This window comes from Thermothelomyces heterothallicus, assembly GCF_042370625.1.
Source record: "Thermothelomyces heterothallicus CBS 202.75 unplaced genomic scaffold P884_scaffold_10, whole genome shotgun sequence".
NCBI lineage: Eukaryota > Fungi > Ascomycota > Sordariomycetes > Sordariales > Chaetomiaceae > Thermothelomyces > Thermothelomyces heterothallicus.
In genome coordinates, this window is record NW_027192571.1 from 98,238 (window position 1) to 113,835 (window position 15,598).

Here is a 15,598-nt window from a genome sequence, read left to right on the forward strand (position 1 = left end):
CAATTAAATGAGACCCACTTATTTCGCGTTTCCCAGCGCGTTCTGTCGCGACCCCGCGTTTTCCCGCGTTTTCTGATTTTGGACCCGAACCATACCATTCCTCGCCCAACCCCAACTGCCTCTTGACCCCTCAACACCAGGCTGCCGCGCAATCGAGGTCGTGGCAATGGCGACACCCGCAGTATCTTCCAGCGATGCTGGGTTCATGACATCGGACGGACCCGGGTCGAGGACCCCCCGCGCCGGACGACTGCCCGGTTCGTCGAGCGGAAGGCCCGCAGTGCCCCCTTCCGAGAGCCTCGCACTCAGCGATGGCGAGGCAGAGGGCTTCGCCGATGACCAGGTACCGGTCCGCGCCCGGCCGACGGATCCAGCCAACATTCCCCGCGTCGAGGACAAGATCGGCCTCATCATTCAGGAGTCCTTTGAGAACTTCATCGAGGGGTGGGTGGCCCTCCCCTTTTTCAATTTTTTTTTTTTTTTTTTTGGTTTTGGTTTTGGTTTTGGTTTTGGTTTTGGTTTTGGCTCTGGTTTGGATTGATCCCTCGCGTTCGTTTATGTTTATGTTGTTGACCCGTACGTGCGCACAGGTACGTCGAGAGCCCAAATGCTTCCGGGCAGCCGACCTCGAGCGCCGTCACCACCGACAAGTATTACGTTGCCCAGATCCACGGCATGCGCACCTACCAGCTATCCACCTTCTACGTCGACTACAAGCACCTCGAGAGCTGGCACAACGGTGCCCTGGCCGCGGGCATCATGGAGTCCTACTACCGCTTCCTCCCCTTCTTGACGGCCGCGCTGCACAACATGATCGCCAAGTACGAGCCGCAGTACTTCCGCGAGCACCGCCAGCCGACCGCCTCGAGCCAGCAGCACACGTCGGGCGCCAGCAACATGGGCTCGGCCAGCCAGAGCGAGCTGAGCAGCAAGACGGCCAACCAGCAGACCGACAAGCTCTTCTCCATCGCCTTCTACAACCTCCCTCTCGTGTCACGCATCCGCGCGCTGCGGGCCCGCAACATCGGCCAGCTGCTCTCCATCAGCGGCACCGTCACCCGCACCTCCGAGGTCCGCCCGGAGCTGGCCCTCGCTACCTTTGTGTGCGAGGCCTGCCGCAGCGTGGTGCCCGATGTGGAACAGACCTTCCGCTATACCGAGCCGACGCAGTGCCCCAACGCCACCTGCCTGAACCGAACGGCGTGGCGGCTGGACATCCGGCAGAGCACGTTTGTCGACTGGCAGAAGGTGCGCGTGCAGGAGAACAGCAGCGAGATCCCCACGGGGAGCATGCCGCGGACGATAGACATCATTCTGCGCGGCGAGATGGTCGACCGCGCCAAGGCCGGAGAGAAGTGCATCTTCACGGGCGCCCTGATCGTGGTGCCCGACGTCAGCCAGCTGGGTCTGCCCGGCCTGCGGAGGGTGGCCGTCCGCGACGACCGCAGCGCCGACGCCGGCGGCAGCGGCGTGAGCGGCCTCAAGGCGCTGGGCGTCCGCGACCTGACCTACCGACTCGCCTTCCTCGCCTGCATGGTGAGCTCGGACGTTTCGGCCCTCGGCGCCTCGGGCGAGGCGCAGATCGTGGACGTGGTCGGCGCCATGACGGCCGGCAGCAACCTCGAGACGGCCGAGACGGTCAAGGAGGTCCAGGACGCCGTGCTCGCCTCCTACACGCAAGAGGAGATCGCGGACCTCCGGGCCATGGTGCACAGCGACCGCATCTACAGCCGCCTGGTGCAGTCGCTGGCGCCCATGGTGTACGGCCACGAGATCGTCAAGAAGGGCATCCTCCTGCAGCTCCTGTCGGGGGTGAGCAAGACCACCCCGGAGGGCATGCAGCTCCGCGGCGACATCAACATCTGCATCGTCGGCGACCCGTCGACCTCCAAGTCCCAGTTCCTCAAGTACGTCTGCAACTTTGCGCCCCGCGCCGTCTACACCTCGGGCAAGGCCTCCTCCGCCGCCGGTCTCACCGCGGCCGTGGTCAAGGACGAGGAGACGGGCGAGTTCACCATCGAGGCCGGCGCGCTGATGCTCGCCGACAACGGCATCTGCTGCATCGACGAGTTCGACAAGATGGACATCGCCGACCAGGTGGCCATCCACGAGGCCATGGAGCAGCAGACCATCTCCATCGCCAAGGCGGGCATCCAGGCGACCCTCAACGCGCGCACCTCCATCCTGGCCGCGGCCAACCCGGTGGGCGGGCGGTACAACCGCAAGACGACGCTGCGCGCCAACATCAACATGTCGGCCCCCATCATGTCCCGCTTCGACCTCTTCTTCGTCATCCTCGACGAGTGCAACGAGCAGGTGGACCGCCACCTGGCCGAGCACATTGTCGGCATCCACCAGAACCGCGACGCCGCCATCGCCCCGGAGTTCTCCACCGAGCAGCTGCAGCGCTACATCCGCTTCGCCCGCACCTTCCGGCCCGAGTTCACCGAGGAGGCCAAGGAGGTGCTGGTGCAGCGGTACAAGGACCTGCGCGCCGACGACGCCCAGGGCGGCGTCGGCCGCAACAGCTACCGCATCACCGTCCGCCAGCTCGAGAGCATGATCCGCCTGTCCGAGGCCATCGCCAAGGCCAACTGCGTCGAGGACATCACGCCCGAGTTCGTCAACGAGGCCTACCACCTGCTCCGGCAGAGCATCATCTCCGTCGAGCACGACGACGTCGAGGTCGACGAGGACGAGGACGAGGACGAGGACGGACAGACGCTGAGGCGGGCGGCGGACGCCGCCTCGGGCGTCCCTGCTACGGATGGGGACGGGGACGAGCCGATGGAGGAGGAGGAGGAGGAGGAGGGCGGCGAGAGACAGGCATCGGCCGGGCCGTCTGCTGCTGGACAGCAGCAGCGGCAGAGGGAGAAGCAGACCATCTCGTACGACAAGTACATCAGCATGGTCAACCTGCTCGTGTCCAAGGTGGCCGAGGACGAGACGTCGGGGAGCGGGGAGGGAATCGAGGGCGACGCGCTGATCCAGTGGTATCTGGAGCAAAAGGAGGAAGAGCTGCGGAACGAGGAGGACTACAACAACGAGATGGCGCTGGCCCGGAAGGTGCTCAAGAAGATGGTCAAGGTTTGTGCTCTCTCTTCTTCGTTTTTTTTTTCCTTCCTTTTCCTTCTTTTTTCTTTGCTTCCCCCGACCCCCTCCTCCCCAACCCTTCGTTTCTTCCTTTTTACAATATCCCTTCCTTCTCATCTGCCAAACAAAAGATGCTAACGATGACCAGGACAACATCCTCATGGCAATCCGCGGCCAAGGCATGACGGATGCGGATGCCGACGGTGCTGGCGAGGGCAGCTCGGCGCAGGCGGCGCAGATCGTCTACGTGCTCCACCCCAACTGTGCCGTGGAGGAGTTCTAAGAGAGGATATGGGGCTGGGAGCGGTGATTATCAACGACGGGGTATATGGATGGGCCGAATCGTGTTAGCAGACTTAGAGCGAGGTTTGTGGGCGTCCGGAGTTTCTGGGTTGTAGCTGTCGCATAGATCATGAGCCGGTTGGGATGGTAAAGGTAGTAATAGGGAAATCTGCGTCGAATAACGCTTTGAGTTCATATGCAAGGAAGTATAAGCTTGACCCTTATGTGGCAGCTGCTACCTGAACAGTTTCAAGGGCGCCACAGGTGAATGACTACGCACTCTACATGAATCTCTCACAATATACAACACCCAAACTTCTTAATCCAGGAGTTGTCTTCATCGCACGCTAAACACGTTGCGAACACGCCCACCGTATTTGATACAAGAAACTCCAGAGGATTTATTCCTGCGGAGACGTTCATCGTCAAAGGTCAGTCACCCTTCCTCCTCGTCCTCCAGAGGCGGCGCGTTGGGATCCTCCATGCACTGATCGACCCTCATCAGCCTCTTGCCGGTGGCCTTGGCCACCTCGATGAACTCGGGCAGCAGCTCGACGGTCGAGTTGTAGAGGTAGTGCATGACGACCAGGTTGCCGCCGGCGGCGACGTCGCGCTTGAAGGCGTCGAGCTGCTTCTCGGGCGTGTCCGACTCGGCCCACAGCCAGTCCTCCACGTCGACGCTCCACTGGACCAGGTACGGATTGGGGTTTTCCAGGTTGGCGGCCAGGCGCTGGCGCATGCGGGCGCCCTCGGTGCCGAAGGGCGGGCGGAAGTAGTTGGTGTGGACCGGGTTGTTGTTGTTGTTGTTGCTATTATTATTATTGGGAGAGCCGTCGCCAAAGACCTGGCGGACGGCGCCGATGTCGTTGACGTACTCCCAGTCGATGGCCGCGTCGCTCGGGAGGCCCTCGAGCGGGGGGTGCGTGTACGAGTGCAGGGCGATCTGGTGCCCGCGGGCGGCCATGGTCTTGTACATGTCGGCCAGCCCGTTGGTCGGGTCGAGCAGGGGCAGGCCGACGGTGAAGAAGGTGACGGGGATGTCGGCCTGCTGGACGATCTCCATGACGCGCGGGGCCAGCGCCGGGTCGCCGTCGTCGATGGCGAAGGCGAACGAGTCGGGCCGCGTGCACGAGAAGACGAGCCGGCCCGAGGCCAGCTTGGGCGGGACGCCCGGCCAGTCCTCGGGCAGCTCGTCGACGATCTCGATCTTGGTCAGTCTGGTCGGCTCGGCGCCGTAGAAGCCCTTGAGAGCGAACCCGATGACGCGCGTGAGGTCGACGGCGAAGTGGTTGATGGGGATGTACATGTCGCTGGCGGTGGCGTAGCGCGCCGCCTCGAGCGAGTCCCACGTCTCCGGGTACGGCTTGACGTCCGGGTCGCAGGCGGCGTTGTGCTGCTGCAGGGCGACGCTGAACTTGTTGCTGCCGGAGTAAGCGATATGGAGGTAGCCGCCCGCGTAGCTGCCGAGGTCCAAGCAGTCGTCGGTCAGCTGCGTGTTCCAGGCCAGGTCCGAGTCGTTGGTGCGGATGGTCATGACGTTGTTGCCAAATGTGGTGGTGAGCCCCTCCTCGTCGGCGCCGTGCCACTGCCCCAGGTCATTGGTCTCCGGGTCGCCGAAGGTGTCGATCACCATCGTCTTGGTCGGGGCCGGGGCTGCCGTCGTCGTAACCGTGATGGCCGGAGCCGTCGGGGTCCCCGACGGCAGCTCGTACTCGGACGGGGCCGAGCCGCAGTAGAAGGACATGGGCCCGAACGTGACGGGACCGGAGAGGTCGCCAAAGTAGATCATGGTGAGCTTGGTAATGTCGACGTCGGCAAAGGCGGAGAAGGGGACCGAGTACAGCTTCTCGGTGCCGTCAAAGGTCCATCCCAGCTCGTCGGTCGACTGTGTGACGCTCTGCTCGTTCTGGGACCCGCACTTCGTCACGTACGCCAGCGTCACGGAGAAACTGGTCCCCCTCTTTGCCTGGACGGAGAAGGATATGCCGCCATACTGCTCTCTGGCGTCCAGGCAGCCGAACTGGCTGTAAAAGTACGAGTCGTCGTCCCTGGGCGTCAGCGTGACTCTGTTGTCGCTGACAACGACCGACGACATGGACTCGTCGTCGCTCGAGGTCTGCTCCATGGCGTTGTAGCCGAGGAAGGTCAGGCGGGACTGGGACGCCCAATCGTCAATCAGCAGGTTGGAACACGTTGCCGGCGGAGAGGACACGGCAGGCGAGGAAGTTGTACCCTGGGATGACGTCGCAGTTGTTGCGGCCGGCTTGGTGGCAACCGCTGCTCCGTGTTAACTACCTATTCCGGGTCACTGAAGTCTGGCTCGGGGTTGCCTACGTGAGCTCTGGGAAGCAGAGCCGCCGCCGTCCCCTTCATCCCCCCCACCTCCACAGACGAGACTGACGTTGCCAACCGACCACTGGATCCCGTTCTCCGAGAAGGTGGACCAGGTCAGGCCGACGATTCCGTCGTAGTTTGGCGAGTCGTCCCACCCTTCGAGAGGGAGAGTGATGGTCTGCCGCTCGCCAGTCAGGTCGCCCACTTCAGTCCAAGAACTGTTGTAGACCCCCTCTTCGTCCTCGCAGCTGGACGTGGTTTGCAGCTCAAATGCAAAGGAGCCGCGCTCCGGCCCCAGGACGGAGAACTGGATTGCGCTGTAGCCCTCGGTGATGGCTTGCTGGCACGGGAACGACTCGTAAAAGTACGAGCCGTCATCTTTTGGGACGAAGACGACCTGTCCGGGGGACGCCGCGATGGCCGTCATGGTTCCATCGTCTAAGAGCACCTGTCAGCTGTTATTTCTGAGCGACTGAATGAGGTCCGGGGACCTGGGCCTTACCCCCGTTTTCCGAACCAAGGTTGTTGAGGCCAGTCAGCCATGTTGTGAAGTCGTCAATGACTAGATCAGACGAGCACGCGGCATGAACACCGGTGGCGGCCAAGAGGCCAGCCACGCCGGCTACAAGATGACGGCGGTTTAGCAGCATGACGAGCAGCAACCGGGCAGAGCCTAAGGATGAAGCATGTCGGGCCACCGAGGCGCCCAACGGTGGCTGCCGCAGGCGAGTTTATTATAACTGACGATGTGAGAGGCGCGGAAGCCGGACCCCGGTAGTTCAACAGGAGGGTGGGTGCATATATGAAATGCATAAATTGGTCGCACTATTGGCACCTCGCTGTCTGCGAGGTACTCCGTACATTGGTCGTGTTGCCCTCGCTGCCCAGGGGCGGCATGCTGGCCCAAAAAATCCTTTGGCAAATGGAAAGCGGACTGGCGGACCTCTATACGGAACGGAACGTTGGGGTGTATGCGGATTATATTAGCTTACGCCATGTGCGTCCGTTCTCGTGTGCAATGGTCATTAATGGCAGCGGGTGAAAGCAAGGATAATCATATCCGCGTGCCGGGACGCGGCCGGTCTTGGGCGGAGAGAATCTCGGTGGTCCTCGAATCGTGTACGGCGGTGGAGTGACAAGAGACGTAGGGGTATATAGCAATAGACGCTCCATGGAGAACACTCTTGCCAGGTGTCTTAGGCCCTTCCTTGTGTCTCCGGAAGCAGGGTTGAGCGATCGTCCCCGTTACAAAGGAGTCGATAAACACCTAACAGCAGAAGGTAGTACTTGTTGTTGACAACGTCGCGTCCTGCTGTGGTAGTGAGCGATGAGGTGATTGCCAGTCCAAGTTGCGGCTGGCTCCTCCCGGCACCGACGCTGCGAGTTGGGCTCAATCAGGGGTAGCTCGACAGGGGACCGCTCGGCAAGCATAGCCGAAGCTTAGCCTTGCAGATCCCGCTCTCGTCAAGAAGCCGGGGTTGACAACACTGAGGTTCAGTAGTGTACGGATGTATTCCGTACTTTGACGGGCACCCTCTGCCTACGGCAGTCTCATAGCGGCACTGCGCAGGTACAGAGTAGTGCATGAACACACGCTCTTCCGTACTCCGTACCGGCCGCTGACTAGTTTTTGTGCTCTTGCGTCCACGCATTGTACTCGTTCTCCGGTCATAACTGTAGCATTTGTTCGGACCGGTTACGTCCGCAGCTCGGCATTGCGGGTGCCGATGGGTTTGCTCCCCGCTAGCATCGCCAGCAACAGGGTTCGAATATTTGTACATCCGTACTGCGTGCAGGAACAATGCCAACCTTCAGCCGGATGGGAGTGATATATCTCGTAACACACGGGCGTTGAATGCAGCGATCGTCGCGGATTTCTCCCAGCTGGGAGCTGAACCTGCTCGCGCCTTTGGTCTCAACGTTACTTCCGAACCAGTCGCCCGAAGCAGAAAGCAGACTAGAAATTCAGCCGAGTTGGCTAATGTCTGTAGAGATCGATGGCCGAAATATCTGCTGGCCAGCTTCTGTCGTACGGGAATTGTCGTACTTCCTGCGACCTTCGACCCGAAAACAATTAACATACGGGGTACTTGAGCGGCCGTTATAGTTCGCTGCGAAGCTGTGGTGCTCGCGATGACTAAGTGAAGGAATCAATCGCTTCCCATAGTTATCTTGCAGCGCATTGCGTTCCAAGCTGTGGGCCCGGACAATGTGCTGGAAGAACCGGGATCGTCTTATTTTGAGCTTCTTCGTACTGGGAAGTTGCGAGGTTCAAAAAGTCTGTTGACTTGAGCCTCTGTCGAAATGACAATTCCGAGAATATCCATAATGGGAGCCGGCGGGAAGTAGCATTGAACACCGTCGGGAAAGTCAATGAGAAGGGCAGGCCAGAATGGCAGGCCAGAATGGCTCTGGCTCCACGTGATGCTTTGGCTCGCTGATTGGTTCAATCGCCAGCAACCAGCAACCCTGGCAATACCACAGTGCGTGCCGTGCCTCTGACGAACCACCCACCCACCCAGCCTGATGGCTTCGAAGGAACACCTACTGCAAACTTGGAACTAGCAAAACCCTCAGAAACTCGGTCACCATCGGCGTGTTCACCGATTGTGTTTCGACCTAATTGCCAAAAATTCAAATTGTTCCAAGCTGTTCTCTAAAACCAAGAACCTAGATTGGAGAAAGCTGCATAACTCCATCCCAACGCTCCCGAGCCCGACGAGGTGCACCGTCTTTAATTATTCCCACAAAAAACCAGGCCTGACCCCGACAACCATCGATGCAGCCTCCCGATGATGCCCATACCACACAACATGATGATCCCCAGCCCGTACAGCCCCTCCCGCCAGCGGCCTCCGCCATGACCGCCGCCTCTCCCCGCGTTCCCAAGACCCGGCAGTCGCTCCCAACCAGCGCCCACCACCCGCTCTCCCAGCCCGCTCCCTCCGCCGATAATCCTCTTCCGGCACGCCAGCTTCCCCTCCACAACAACAACAACAACAATGGGAACAACGGGAACAACAACACCAACAACACCAACAACACCAACAACAACAACCGCCGTTCCACCCCTTCCTCCGCAGCCTCGCTCTTCCGCTCCACCCTCTCCCCGCCTCCGTCCCGCCCCGCCTCGCCCGCCGGCTCGCTGGCGAGCAGCAGCGCCCGCTCGCCGGTCCGCGCATCGACCCTCATGACGGGCTCCGTCTTCGGGAACCCGTTGTCCAGGCAGCAGCAGCAGCAGCAGCAGCAGCAGTCCCTCCTCGACGTCACGGCCGGGACGGGGGCGGGGGCGGACGACGGTAGCCCGACTGACCCGCTCCGCCTCCTCCTGCGCAGCTTCGTGCCGCACATTGCGATCCACGCGTCCGAGGACGTGGACGACCTGGTGCGGGACAAGGGGTTCCGGGGCACCCGCGGGGGCGGGCTGTGGGAGTTGTTGCGGCCGTTTGGGGAGCGGGTGCAGGGGAAGGTCATGATTCGGGACAGTAGCGGAGCGGCAAGGGCGTGGGAGGACTTTGCGGTGAGGTTTGTGAGGTTTGGGGAGGGCGTGGAGGAGCCAGAGGGAGCAGTGTCGGCCGGTGGTGCTGGTTCGAACGGGAAGGAGGTTGGAGGTGCGAGCAGGGACGGAAAGGGGAGAGAGGAGGTGATCGCGCAGGTCGAGGCGGTGGTGGAAAGGCATTTGCGGTTTGCCGAGGTTGCGTATGCCGGGAGCGCCGGTGCGCCGTCGCCGCCACTGACGCCCGCCGGAGAGGTGCCGGATGTGGAGGCCACTTCGCCGTACTACGCGCTGTATCTGCGCCGGTTGCTCTCCGGGATGCCGCTGGCGTGCCACGAGTCGTTTGCGCATCCGGTGGCCTGCGTCATGGCCATCAGCTCGCGTAACCCGGCGCCCATCGAGGCGCTGCAGAAGCTGTACCGGGAGACGAGCACCGGGAAGCGCAGCCCGCCGCCGTGGGTCGATGGGGAGTTCCTGCGATACTACGTCCTGGTGCACGACGAGGAGAACGGGGATATCGCCAAGTCGATGGCGCTGTTTGAGCAGATGAAGCGGAATTTTGGGCTGCACTGCCATCTTCTGAGGCTCCGCAGCTCCCAGAGCGCCGCGACGGACGACGACAGCATCCCGCTCCCGAGGAGCGACTGGATGTCGGCGACCGAGGAACTCGCGGATATCGAAGAGAGCGAGACGCGGGAGGATTTCGAAGATCCTACGAGGTACATATTCGAGTCCGACGCGACGGCCATACGGACCTTCGTGCGGGAGATGGTGACGCAATCAGTGATACCCACCATGGAGAGAAATGTCTCGATATGGAACGACCAAGTGGCATCACGCCGACGAGGCCTCAGTGGGCGCTTCATGAGCCTGTCCAAGAGGTTTACGTTCGGCAGCTCGAGCCGCAGCTCCGCCGGGGGCACCTCCAGCTCGTCGAGCAACTATGACGCGCAGGGTTTTTACCGCGCGGACACCCCCGAGGCGATCATGAGGCGATTGGCCGACTATGCCTTCATGCTGCGGGACTGGAAGCTGGCCATGTCGACGTACGACCTATTGCGCGGCGACTTCCAGAACGACAAGGCGTGGAAGTACCACGCGTCGGCAAACGAGATGGCCGCCCTGTCGCTCCTGATCATGCCGCAGAACATGTCGTCCAAGACGCGCATCGAGACCATCAACCAGATGCTCGAGCAGGCCTTGTACTCTTACCACATCCGCTGCAACTCGCTGTACGGCGCGGCGCGGTGCACCGTGCTGGGGCTGGAGCTCCTGCGACTCCGGGGCGGCTCCGGGATCGACGAGGCTGTCCGGTGGGGCATCCGTGTGCTCGAGTCCAAGCTCATGGGACCCATCGGCGACGCGCTGCTCAAGGAACGCATGGCAGTTTGCTACGCATCGAAAAAGGGCGCTGGGTCCCAGGCCTGGGGCAGTCGGCGGCGCAAGTCGGCCTTGTGGAGCGTGCTTAGCGCCGAGGCGTGGGTTGCCCAGGCCAAGTATGTGCAGGCGCAAAAATGCCTGCGCCACGCGCGCGCCATGTATGCGCTGTTGCCTGGCGAGTGTGGGGTGCAGAATTTCGGAGTGGCCAGCGACTTCCTGGCACGTCTGAACGACCAGCTCAAGGCAGGCTTGCAGACGGACATGACGCACGGAGCGAGGGACGGCAGGGACGGGCAAGGCGCCACGGAGTTGGACGAAGAGAGCGAGACGCTGGGCAGCAAGAGATCAAGGAGGACTAGCTTGATCAGACCTCCGGGAGGCGGTGCCGGGCTGGAAACGGCACCTCTGCACGACACCGGGCCCGTAATGCTGGCGACACAGGAAAAGGATTCGGGGCCCGATGATGGGTTCGGCTAACGCAGCACGGAATGCAATAAAAGGAGACAAGGTTCGCAGTTTGCATGCAGTCGGCGTTGTATCATACGGCTGTCGATGATTGTATTGGTCATTGCTGGCGGTCTGGGACGAGGGCGATGGTCATAGAAGGGAAAGATGATGCTCGGGTTTGGTCAAAATACCTCATACAGTTCATTCAGTTCCAGCGTAATGATCCAGCGTAATGATCCAGCGTAATGATCCAGCGTAATGATCCAGCGTAATGATTTTCTTTGAAGACCTCGAACCAAGAATAATATATCCTTTTGAGCTCTTGAGGCAGGAGCTAGGTTGTTGAGCCAGAGCTCAAGCCAACCTATTCGTAGGAATGTCACATTGGCCCCCACCTAGGTGCCTGCCGGGCACACTCCAGCAACTCTTGAAGTGTTGCTTGATAAGATAAGCGACCCTTTCTGGCGGTGTCTGGTGCCTGCACTGCCTGGACGTCATTATCACAAACGAACGGTCGATTGGTCGCAACCATCCAACCTTAATCCCTGAAGCGCGATTGGCGTTGCTGTGTCCTAAGCAATTGTGCTGCCTGTCGACGCGCCTAAGTGTTGCTTTGGGCTCTTGTTTTCTATTTAATCCCTTTTTTTTTTCCTACTTCAACTTCTGTATCTCCTCAGCCAGGCGCTGGAGATTCAGAAAATACACTTCTCGGTTGCCCGGTCATCCAATCCAAGCAAATCCAAGGGGAAACCCCTACGCCTTGTATCCGTACATACACGAGGGGCCCGTACACTTCGCGTCCTGGAGGTTTGGGGCCGGCGATCCTAGAGAAGAAGTGCGCTCAAGGCGTTTGCATCATGAGCCAGTCACTGCTCGAATTCCTCGTGGAAAACGAGCCTGCTTTCAGAAAGTATGTTTGCGTTCGCTCGAGGTTGGCCGGGGCTGTGAACCGCTCACATACTGCACCTTAGAAGCCGCCTTCCTGCCCTCTACTCCGACTTTCAAACCCAGCGGACCCTCAACCCAGACGGCTACCAAGCAAACGTCTCGGCATGGCGCAAGGCGCTGGGCCGCATTGTGGGCTCCGGTTTGGCCCCGGCGGGTCGCGGAAGCGCGCCAGACCTGTTCGTCCTCCACTCCGATGAACAACTGCTCCGCGCCCTCGAGTCGAAACAGTACGGCAGGCCGCTCGCCCTGGGTGCCGTGGTCCGCGAGGCGCTGGCGGCCAAGGACCTCATCCCGCTGCGCGAGTTCCTCGACGCCAAGGAGAGCATATACCGCCGGTCCTGGTCGGTATGGAACCTGGCCTCCTGGACGATGAAGCAACTAGGCGTGGCCGACTTTCTGAAGAAGGACTCCCTGCCGTCGGGGCAGTTCGTGGTGGTCGCCAATGTCGAGGAGGCCGGCAAAGCCTTCGGCGCCCAGAACGGCCCGGCCGCCAACGCCCGGAGCCGCTTCGAGCGCACCTTCACCAAAGCCCATTTCTACAGGACTCTCAACGACCAGCTCGTCGAAGGCAAGCACATCTCCGAAACAGACATGGACATCCTCCTGCGCTTCCTCTCGCGCGACAAGTCCGCCATCCTCTACGACGGCAACACGATCAAGATCAAATCGCCCGCCGGCGCGGCTGCCGACGAGCCCGACCAGATCACCGCCGAGGACGCCTCCATCGCGCAGCTCCGCGAGCTCATCGCCTCGCTGACGCACCAAACCGCCCTCCTCGGCCGCCGCATCGACGAGCTCACGGCGCAGGCCAAGCAGGCCGTGGCCAAGTCCAACCGCGTGGCCGCCCTCGCGGCGCTGCGGTCCCGGAAGCTGGCCGAGTCGACGCTCGCGCGCCGCTTCGCCACCGTCAACCAGCTCGAGCAGGTCGCCGCGCAGATCGAGCAGGCCGCCGACAACGTGCAGCTCGTCCGCGTCATGGAGGCGTCGGGCGCGGCGCTCGCGAGCCTGCACGCGCGCGTGGGCGGCGCCGAGGGCGTCGAGGAGGTCGTCGGCCGGCTGCGCGAGCAGATGGCCGCCGCCGACGAGGTCGGCAGCATCCTGGCCGAGTCGGCCGGCGCCGTCGTCGTGGACGAGGCCGAGGTGGACGACGAGCTGGCCGCGCTCGAGGGCGAGGAGAGGAGGAAGGCGGAAGAGGCCGAGCGGGCCGAGCGGGAGGAGCGCGAGAGGAGGGAGGCGGAGGAGACGCGGAGGCGCCTGGCCGCCGCCGGGGAGGCGCCGCGCGGCGACGTCAAGCTGCCCGAGCCGGGGGAGGATAAGGACAAGGAGGTGCGGGCGGCCGAGGACATGATGAGTAGGATGTCCCTGACGGAAACCCCGGAGCGCTAGAGGACGCCCCCATCGAGTTTTCCCTCCTCACTGTTTCTGTTGTTATCGGCAGTGGTAAAGGAGTGCTAATTCCGATCCCCTCGATAGTGCACGAATGAGCGACCCGACCCCAATATCCAAAACGCCATTAATAATTACTGGGTTACGTACAAGAGGCGTCCTGATATGTGGTCAAGTGCGTAGGTGAAGCTTACGGAGTTCGGTCAGGCGTACGGGTGAGGCACACCACGGTCGATTTCTGGTTTGGGACCATGGGAAAACAAGCGAGACGCACGCCATAATGCCTTAGCATCTCTTCGTGTGGATATTTCTTTTCTTTTTTCTTTCTTTCTTTCTCTTTTTTTTAACTGGCCCTTCTCGCAGCTGACAATTCAAGCTCATGAGCCCGCCCCTTCTGGTTTTCCAGACGGACTACACGCAGACACGCCGTCAGCTCGAGGATGTCCCGCCTCCTTCCCAGATATTGACCGCAAGTCTTCCAGGAGACCAGCATCGCTCTCCCCAGATGCGCCAGCTCTTTTCGGCGGTGAATCTGGCGGCTCATGCTGGCTCGATGGCGGGCAGGTCAGATCCACCACGGCGGTTTTGGACGGCTCTGAGGCCGATACCGCGTCATCTCTTCCCTTCCTCTCGTCCTGCGCTGACCCCGACTCTCCCTTACTCTGCTCTCCCTCGGCCTTCTGCACAACCTTACTTCTTGAGCTGCGTGCCTTGGCAATCAAATCCTTGAACGAGTTTTCGTGTTTCGCCGCCCAAGCCGCTCCGTCAAAATCTTTGTCCTTGATCTGCGCCCCCGTGTTTGCCGCCCTCGACATGGTCGGCGCGCGGCTGCCCATCGTCCTCTCCCACACCTCCAGATCTTGCAGAAGCTCGGATCGCTTCTTGGGCTTCGCCGAGTCGCAGTTGGCGTTCCAGATGGTCACCCATTCCCGGTGTCTTTTCTCGAGCATTTGACGAGACCCCGCCGTCGACAGCCCGAGCTCGGCCAATTTCTTTCGAAGGGCCGAGTCTTTTAGCATGGAATATGCAAGAGCCGGGAGGCGCTCAGGTGCCTTCGTGGGTGTTGGTGGATTCTGGGAGAGGGTACGAGCCGAACCGAAGCTGGTTCCTCCGCGACTATTTGTGGAAGTCGATGACGACGCCTTGGATGGCTGCGGGGAGCCCGGACAGGAGGTGTCGATGTGCCTGTCGACCTGCCAAGGCTTCATTCGTGTCCAACAAATCGGGCAAGCAGCAAGGCCATCGTCTAAATTCCTAGGTCAGTTCTCATGAACTCGAACGGGATCAGGCGCAGGTGACGACGATACCTGGCTCGGACTCCTGATTTGGGGTATTATTCTCGCCCTCGGGCACGTCCGCCTCCTCGCGCATCATAGCTGCCGTCGCCTCGGCAGCTTTCGCTTTGCTTAACCTCGTAGTTATTCTTGGCCTCTTGTTCTGCCCTTCGTCGCCCGGCTCTTCCATCTCCGCTGCTTTCCTCTTTGGGGATTTCGGGCTGGACGCAGTCACCGGGGTTTTGGCAACCCGCAAAATGGCGTCGCGAGATTTGACAAAGGCGTCCACCGCTTCCCGCAGCGCCCAGTTTCCCCGGAGCTTGGATTCTTGGTCCAGTGCCCGGCAGAGCGGGCATTTGCCGTCCACCGACAAACACCGACGGATGCATATCGAGCAAAATGTGTGATTGCAGGAGGTAATCATGGGGGAGTTGTAGAAGTCCTTGCAGACGTGACAGCGAAAGGCCTGTTCGACTTCCATGAGGCCGGCGAGGGGCGTCCCAATCCAGTCGGTCGAGTCGGGAACGTCGAACGACTCCATCTGGGTGAAGGGCGAGGGAAACGGTGGCGTGATGGCGGAGTATAGGTATGAGAGCTGAACGGGAACGGACTTGCGAAGTCGGGTCAGAGCATAGTGTGGTCTCGCTGCGACTGTTTCAGCTTGTTGTACTCCGTACGGACCCGAACCAGCGTTGTTGGGGGTTTGGCGGGCTGCTGGGTCCCAATCAGGACCAGGGCGCGGCCAAGAGTAAGCAAGGCGCGAGCTTGCGCTTGCCGGGCGCGACAGGACGAGCGAAGAGAAGTGTGCATGCACAGTAGCAGCTACGCAGCAGCACGGTCTGGCGCGTGTCGAATCTGACAGGGCAATTTCACTGTGCGGGGCAATCGAGCCCGGACCCACGTGAACTGGCGTCAGGAAGATGAGCTTGGGTCCCACTCGAGTCCCTCCTGGCCAGAC

General features: G+C 61.1%; 5 protein-coding genes across 5 annotated transcripts; 3 read left to right on the forward strand and 2 right to left on the reverse strand.

The window, feature by feature from the left end:
- Nucleotides 1-25: 25 nt before the first annotated feature.
- On the forward strand, nt 26-3,319 carry P884DRAFT_15860 (MCM2/3/5 family-domain-containing protein). Its single transcript, XM_069437255.1, has 2 exons — nt 26-444; nt 591-3,319. Exons 1-2 carry the CDS (start codon nt 167-169, stop codon nt 3,229-3,231), a joined length of 2,919 nt encoding a protein of 972 aa, XP_069297757.1. The 5' UTR covers nt 26-166; the 3' UTR covers nt 3,232-3,319.
- Nucleotides 3,320-3,691: 372 nt separating this feature from the next.
- Nucleotides 3,692-6,197, reverse strand: P884DRAFT_15879 (carbohydrate esterase family 4 protein). The gene is made up of 2 exons (XM_069437257.1): nt 5,710-6,197; nt 3,692-5,652 (listed from the first exon to the last, which is right to left on the reverse strand). Exons 1-2 carry the CDS (start codon nt 6,134-6,136, stop codon nt 3,812-3,814), a joined length of 2,268 nt encoding a protein of 755 aa, XP_069297758.1. The 5' UTR covers nt 6,137-6,197; the 3' UTR covers nt 3,692-3,811.
- Nucleotides 6,198-8,258: 2,061 nt separating this feature from the next.
- On the forward strand, nt 8,259-11,274 carry P884DRAFT_259164 (ER-golgi trafficking TRAPP I complex 85 kDa subunit-domain-containing protein). The gene has a single exon (XM_069441318.1). The coding sequence runs from the start codon at nt 8,489-8,491 to the stop codon at nt 11,060-11,062; it is 2,574 nt and encodes an 857-aa protein (XP_069297759.1). The 5' UTR covers nt 8,259-8,488; the 3' UTR covers nt 11,063-11,274.
- Nucleotides 11,275-11,551: 277 nt separating this feature from the next.
- P884DRAFT_242655 (Snf7-domain-containing protein) lies at nt 11,552-13,670 on the forward strand. The gene is made up of 2 exons (XM_069440281.1): nt 11,552-11,942; nt 12,004-13,670. The coding sequence occupies exons 1-2, from the start codon at nt 11,890-11,892 to the stop codon at nt 13,364-13,366; spliced, it is 1,416 nt and encodes a 471-aa protein (XP_069297760.1). The 5' UTR covers nt 11,552-11,889; the 3' UTR covers nt 13,367-13,670.
- Nucleotides 13,671-13,702: 32 nt separating this feature from the next.
- On the reverse strand, nt 13,703-15,250 carry P884DRAFT_329443 (uncharacterized protein). The gene is made up of 2 exons (XM_069445632.1): nt 14,674-15,250; nt 13,703-14,612 (listed from the first exon to the last, which is right to left on the reverse strand). The coding sequence occupies exons 1-2, from the start codon at nt 15,179-15,181 to the stop codon at nt 13,744-13,746; spliced, it is 1,377 nt and encodes a 458-aa protein (XP_069297761.1). The 5' UTR covers nt 15,182-15,250; the 3' UTR covers nt 13,703-13,743.
- Between the last annotated feature and the right edge of the window lie 348 nt (nt 15,251-15,598).